General features: G+C 52.9%; 1 protein-coding gene across 1 annotated transcript; it reads left to right on the forward strand.

Annotated features, from left to right (window-relative positions):
- Window positions 1–912: 912 nt before the first annotated feature.
- On the forward strand, window positions 913–7,067 carry NR2E3 (nuclear receptor subfamily 2 group E member 3; the record flags this gene model as incomplete). Its single annotated transcript, XM_084240177.1, has 8 exons — window positions 913–994; window positions 1,494–1,620; window positions 1,777–1,880; window positions 1,973–2,221; window positions 2,354–2,541; window positions 3,352–3,598; window positions 3,753–3,858; window positions 6,935–7,067. 8 exons carry the CDS (start codon window positions 913–915, stop codon window positions 7,065–7,067), a joined length of 1,236 nt encoding a protein of 411 aa, XP_084096303.1.
- Between the last annotated feature and the right edge of the window lie 424 nt (window positions 7,068–7,491).

A 7,491-nucleotide genomic window follows, 5' to 3' on the forward strand; every position in this document is an offset into this window, starting at 1 on the left:
ACCTGAGAACTGGCCACCAGGAGCAGAGGTAGTGCTTGCCCCTTCTCCCCTGCAGGCCCAGCCCTGCCAGCTCCTCTTCTGTGCCTCCTGGGCCTAAAGGAGCCCCTCCTTATTGGGCCACAGGCCTCCTGCCTCCAGGCAAATGTCAGACTCTGCATTGAAACCCCTCCCCCATGTCTAGCCAGAAATGTGGGATTACAAACCTTTCAGGGGGCCCTCCAGTACCCTAAATCCTGGACCCAAAGAAGTCCCTCATCAAGGGGTCAGGTGAGAACCAACACGGCATGCAGAGCCCTGGGCCTACCCAGGCCCCATGAGAGCCTCACATGCCTGGAGCCATACAGACACACTGAGCCCCAGCATGTCCTACGCAAATCAAAAGACAAAGGTTCCACAGAAAGGAGCTCTAGCTGCCCTTCAAAACTTGACAATGGATGGCAAACAGCTGGAATGCTCAGGGCAGAAGGGATCTGGGACACTGGGTAGCTGGGGGCTGGGGTGGGGGCAGCAGGACTGACCGGCTCCAGGGGCACCTTGGTGAGGCTACAGGTGTGGCCAGCTGATCCCCTGTGGAGACAGTAAAGATTAAGAGGATCATAAGCTGTGTCCAGTGCTGCCCTAGGAGAAATCTCCATGAGCCAAAGCTGCTTTTGTGAGGGGCAGTTGGCACAGCTCCTGAGTTCAGACACAGGGGACAGGAGGCAGGAGGAAGAGAGGAGTGACAGGGTGAGAGTCAAAGACAGAGGGAGACCTCCAAGGCCAGGTAAGTAGAGATAGAAGAGAGATAGGGGCACGAGCAGAAAAACAGAGGTGGGGAGCGAGGCAGGACCTGGCTCAGCACCCAGAGGCCTCCCTGCGGTAGGAAGGCAGAGGCTGCCCAGGACTAGGCCAACAGTGCCCACGAGCTCCAACATGGCTGCAACTGTGCCAGCAACTGTGGCTGCCTCCAGAAAGAAGTCTCCAGACAGGTGGAGCCTGGAAGAGGATCCATCAGGTATGGCTTTCTGGAGGTCAGGGCTGGGCCCTTGGGAAGTAGAGCGCAGGCTGGTGGGCTGCAGGAACCATGAAGGGAGCCAGAGAACACAGGCCCAGACTCAAGGGCTAAGGGCAAGTGTGAGTGAACCCATGGGCAAACCCAGAACCCTGGAAACATGGAGGCAGCAGAGCCAGGCTGGACAGCTGAGCTGAGGTAGAAGGAAAGAAGAGAGAAGCACCTTAGAGTTGGGCAGCAGAGGTCCCTAAAGGTGATGTCGAGAAAGTTCTTATGGAATGATGGGGTCTGATGTCACCAGCAGAGAGAGGGAGAGGAAGGAGGGGGGGAAGTAAAGGCAAGGAGGATTCTCCTGTTGAAACTGGCCAGAGGGGAGAGACACGAGTGTGTCAGGTGAGCAAGAACCTGAGGACAGGGAAAGAGACTGAAGGGTGGAGAGGTCCTTGAGGAGGTGGGATACGGCCCTGCCCTCGCCCAGCCCTCGCCCAGCCCTGCCCCGCAGGTGCGGGACCCTCAGTGCAGTGCCGCGTGTGTGGAGACAGCAGCAGCGGGAAGCACTATGGCATCTACGCCTGCAATGGCTGCAGCGGCTTCTTCAAGAGGAGCGTGAGGCGGAGGCTCATCTACAGGTGAGGCAGGGCACAGCCTCCGGTCTCAGGGGGTCCAGCTAGCTTTCTGTCCTCAAGGTTCCTGGGAGAGGTGGAGGATGTCTGGGATAGAAGGGGACAGGGCAAACACGGAGTTTGGGCAGAACACTGACATCCAGGGCTCCCATCCACTGGCAGGTGCCAGGTAGGGGCAGGGATGTGCCCAGTGGACAAGGCCCACCGGAACCAGTGCCAGGCCTGCCGGCTGAAGAAGTGCTTACAAGCAGGCATGAACCAGGACGGTGAGACAGAGTCAACCCGAAGAGGCGTGACAGAACCTTGGGGTGTATGACCGATGGTGGGGTGTCGTGACCCTGCCTGCCTCTCTCCCCAGCTGTGCAGAATGAGCGCCAGCCAAGAAGCACAGCCCAGGTGCGCCTGGACAACCTGGAGTCAGACATGGAGTCCCGGCTGGAGTCCTTGGTGGCTCCCCTGGCCCCCGTGGGGCCCAGCCCACGAGGTCCCATGCCTGTTTCTGCAACCCAAGCCCTGGGATCTGGGGCCCTGTCGCCTCCAGGCCACCACCACTTCATGGCCAGCCTTATAACAGCAGAAACCTGTGCTAAGCTGGAACCAGAGGATGGTGAGTGGGAGGACGCCTGAGTACCATGGAGCGGGGCTGCAGCACCCAGCCTTTATCCCCACACCCTGGGCCCTGAGCACCCCTTGCCACCTGCCACAGAGCAGAAGCTGATGTCACAACTTCCTCCAACAGCTGACGAGAATATTGATGTCACCAGCAACGACCCAGAGTTCCACTCATCCCTCTACCCCTTACCCTTACCCCTCTCCTCCCCCTACGGCCCAGACAGCACCCATGAGACCTCAGCTCGCCTGCTCTTCATGGCTGTCAAGTGGGCCAAGAACCTGCCCGTGTTCTCCAACCTGCCCTTCCGGGATCAGGTACACCCGTCAGGTGGCCCATGGAAGTCAGCCAGGTTGGAGGGTACACACCTCCCTCTGTAGGTGATGAGGTGATGATTGGGGGCACACAAAACTGGAATGATGACAGCTGGGTACCCACAAGTCTCGAGTCAGTGACGATCAGGGTGTGAGTTTCAGGAATGGGGATGCACACACCTATGGGCAGTGATGGTTGTAAGATGGGATTTGAAGACTGTGTATAGCCCCCTGAGTCTTCCTCTCAGGGCCTACATGACAGGGCAACCTTCACACATGACAGCATGAGTGGGACCCTGGCCTCCTTTGCAGGGAAATGCCTCTGACTTCTGGCCTTGAGTTTCAATCCAACCTCCTCACCTATAGGATGCCCCTCTGGGGCTCTCCTGGGCAAACTGGCCAATCCTTCTCAATAAACCTGGGAAGAGCAGCACACTGAAGGGCTAAGACCTTCCCAGTGATTATTGCAGCAGCTCAGTAGAGTTAGGCCAAATCTCTTGAGTACATTTGAACTGGAGGTGCCCTTGTGGAGTGTTCTCCTGGTTCCCCACCCCCATGTCTCTAGGCTTTCCTAAATGTTCCAGCTGCAGCTCTGGATGGAACCCATAAAGGGTCTTGGAACCCCAGCAGCTGGGCTAGATAGTGCCAAATCCCAGAACCTTGGGCTGATATAGAACAGAGGTCAGAAGATGGTTCTGAGCACCGAGAAACAGTCCTGCCTTCCCTAGTGTCCCCAAGAAAGTGGCCTAGGTTTCAGGGTGAGCAAGAGGTGCTGTGTATCAGCCATCACACTCATCTCCTCTCTGAGCACAGGTGATCCTGCTGGAAGAGGCGTGGAGTGAACTCTTCCTCCTTGGAGCCATACAGTGGTCTCTACCTCTGGACAGCTGCCCTCTGCTGGCCCCAACTGAGGCCTCTGCTGCCAGTGGCTCCCAAGGCCGGCTAGTGCTGGCCAGCATGGAGACACGCATCCTGCAGGAAATCATCTCACGGTTCCGGGCGTTGGCAGTGGGCCCCACAGAGTTTGCCTGCATGAAGGCCCTGGTCCTTTTCAAACCAGGTAGTTGAGTGTTTGCCCAAGTCTTAAGAGAGAAGAGATCAGGGGTGAAAAATGGGGATTCCAGTGACTTCTCTTTGTTTGCACTGCCCACCTCCACCCCACATAGATAAAGATGTGTACAGGGAGAAGGGGCTTACTTTCTGCTTCTCTCCAGAAACGCGGGGCCTGAAGGATCCTGAACAGGTGGAATCCTTACAGGACCAGTCCCAAGTAATGCTGAGCCAGCACAGCAAGGCCCACCACCCCAGCCAGCCTATGAGGTGACCCGAACACCAGCCTAACTGCCCTCCCCTCCCTTCGCTTCTTCATGCCCGTCCCCCAACTCCCTGATACCAGCTCAAGCCTGCATCAATAAGACAGGACCCAGGGATTCAGTTCAACCAGCACATGTTCAGCCACATCTACTGTGTGCCAGGCACAGTGCCAAACTCTGGGAGTGGGACCAAAATGTCTGTAAGACAATGTTGCTGCCTTCCAGGGATGCCTAACACAGTGACCACTGAAGATCAGAGTCCTGGTCAGGTATGGAGGGTTGCAGGTATATAAAGGAGATAGAAGCTCATTGGAAGCAGAGGTGGAAAGCTGAACTGACAGGGACTTTGTGGAGGATGGGCAGGTCTAAAAGAAGAGATCATCATTCACAATGGCAGGCAGAGAGGCAAACATGACTGTGTCCTCAGGACACGAGCCCAGTATGGGAGGTGGATTGTGGCCAGTGGGAGGCTAAGTTAGGATGGCACTGTGGGACCAGCCTGTTGAGGCATTTGGCTGGCGTTTAGTTCCCAGTGAAAGCCATGCCTGATTTGGTAGGCACGAAGAAGCCATGCAGGCTTTAGAGCAGGAGTGTGTTATACACTGAGCTGCACTTACTGCCCACTGGTGTGGTGGTGATACAGACCCCAGTGCCAGGTTGGATATTAGGGGAGTCTCTGGAGTTCTGTTCTTTGGAAGTGGTCACACGATGTGGAAAGGCAAGAGCAGATGTGAGAGCTTGCGAGAGTTGGAATGGGTTGGAATTGACACTTGGTAGATGAAAGGAGCAAGGGAATAGGAGGTATGTGAGAGAAGGGATAGTCAAGAAATAAAAAGGGGAACAGGAGGAAAAGATAATTTTGAGGGTACAGAAGGTCTGCTGGAGATGCAAAGGGACATCTTGCAGGGGTGTACTGTATAAGCCATACACACGCCCCTGGCCGGTTTTGGGGAACAATAGCTGCAGGCTAGGGGTGTGGCTGGGGGAAACAGAGGTGGAACCAGTGCTTGGGATTCCCAGCTTGGCCACTGCAGATAGTGTGTGGGTACAGAGGCTTGGCAAGACTGGGCCACTGACCTCCATCCAAGCATCTATAGGCCATTTTAGACCCCATTATCTGCATTCTCTTGGGATATTCGAAGTTTTCTTTGACGAAGTGAGCTAGTGAACATCTTTGAATCACCTTTTATCTGAGAAAAGGTCACAAGAAGAGGTGATTTCCCGTTAAGAAGAGTCAGAGCATACCAGTAACACACTGTGTTGTGCAAAACAATTTCTGCCACTCAGGAGACAGGAAGAACAACTACTGTTCTGAGACTTGACATTCATCCTAAGAACAGCCATCTCAGATGCTCAAACCCCAGCAGGCCTCTTAGGCCAAATTTCTGTTGAGATCAGCTTCCAGAGATGTCAAATTTTAGAATATTGATTGAGATTTCCTATGTCACTTCTATAACAATTCAATATCAACTGTAGGCAGAATGGAATACTGAGAGAAGGGGTTGGGTTCTCTAAGACAGTGTAGTTCTGCTTTTTAAAATTGCAATACCCAGGAGGAAATCTAATTTTCATCATAACCCAGTACACACAAATATACTGCAGTAAAGTTCCATCAAATAATACTGCCCTTACTTTGTATAATTCTATTTTTTTTAAGATTTATTTATTTTTATACAAGAACCAGGGTACAGGCCAGATGCGCGGGAGGGTGAGAGGATTCACCGGAGACAGAGCGGGGAACAGAACAGGCAGACTGACGAAATACACTGCTGAGGGGAGCAGTGGGCAAGACAGGAGAGGTCTGCTTCGCCATGTGGGGTTCTTGCCAACCAGCTGGGATCAAACCCGTGCTGCAGGGGCTGCAGACAGCTTCACAGTGCAGCGCTCAACCGCCTGTGCTACCAGGGAGGCCCTAATTCTATTTTTTTTAAGATTTATTTTATTTATTTATGCATACAAGAACTGGGATATAAGCCATAAGTGTGTGTGGGTGGGAGGTGAGAGGATTCACCAGAGACAGAGTGGGGAACAGAACAGGTAGATCTACTGAAATACGCTGCTGAGGGGAGCAGCGGGTGAGACAGGAGAGGTCTGCTGTGCCATGTGGGTCAGCTCTGTGGCCAGGGATCAAACCCAGGCCATAGTGTCTGGCAATAGCTTGATAGCGCTGAGACTTTAACCCCTGCGCCACCACAGAGAGGCCCTAATTCTATTTTTTAAAGTCTGGTTGTAACCCATTAAATTTAATTTCAGACCCACTACAGGTTCAATTCCTGCAGTTTGAAAAGCAAGTTTTCTCACTGACCTTTGGCTACTTCTTCCTGACACTCCTAAGATCAGTAAAGCAGAAGAAGGTCTCAGTGGAGGGGGAGGTCTGCTCAGTGCCACCTCTCTTGGCCCTCACAAGAGAAAGAAAGCCTTTAGCCTGACAAAACAAGGTCAACAGATAACAGGATGGTGTGGAAAGGCCTCCCACAGACCTCTGTGGTGGAGGCAGAGTGTGGAGCCGCCCCACTTTCCAGGGGCCTCTTGGACATTGGGTGATTTCCCCCCCACTGTCAAGTCTCCTAACCTAATGAATGTCTGACCCCCATTGGTCTCTTGGGGCTTCACTGTCCACTTTCTCTGCACTGGCGATCTCTGCCTTAGCAAATTGTTTTCATTTAAAACTAGTTACTTTTTTTTTTCCTGGATGAGTATCTCAGTTACAAAAGTTACAATTCAGAACATTACCACTAATGGCTACTCTGTTATCCTAGATGACCCACAGAGGGAATTTATATTCTCATTCAAATATATATAGTATGAATAACCATATATGATTAATAACATACTTAGATGTTATTTATATAAACCACTTGTCACTATTTATTCACTATTTTCTCTGCACTCCTACAGTGGAGCGGGGGGCACATCAGGTGGCAGCAACCCTTGTAGTCAATCTGGCCATTTCTGGAAATTCCTTCTTACTCAGCTCTGGGCACCTCTCATCTCTCCTCTCCGGTCCCTGCCTTTCCTGGGAGGGCACTGTGCCCAGGGCAGGAGCTGAGAATAAGACTAATGGTGTCCTGTCTCCTGTTCAGGTTTGGGAAATTGCTTCTGCTCCTCCCGTCTTTGAGGTTCATTACTTCTGAGCGTATCGAGCATCTCTTTTTTCGGATGTCCAAAGGGAATACGCCAATGGAGAAGCTTCTTTGTGATATGTTCAAAAACTAATACAGGCGGCAGTAAAATGGATACCACCACTTTGGAAAGTAATCTACTGAAGAGAAACATTCACCTACCCTTTGACCCAACAATCCTACCTGTGGGTATTTGCACCTAGCAGAAATGGCCACCAAGAGATACTACTGTAAGAATATTCATAGCAGGGCCTCCCCGGTGGCACAGCGGTTGAGCGCTGGGTTGCGAAGCTGCCCGCAGCCTCTGCAGCACTGGTTCGATCCCCGGCTGCTCCCCGGCCACCGGAGGAGGGTCCCGCATGGCGTGCAGACCTCTCCTGCCACCCGCTGTTCCCTCAGCAGTGTACTTCGGTCCTTCTGCCTGCTCTGCTCCCCGCTCTGGCTCTGGTGAATCCTCTCACCCTCCTGCGCTTCTGACTGTACCCAGTGCTTGTATAAATAAATAAATAAGTCTTTAA

This window comes from Talpa europaea (genome assembly GCF_964194135.1).
Source record: "Talpa europaea genome assembly, chromosome: 8".
NCBI lineage: Eukaryota > Metazoa > Chordata > Mammalia > Eulipotyphla > Talpidae > Talpa > Talpa europaea.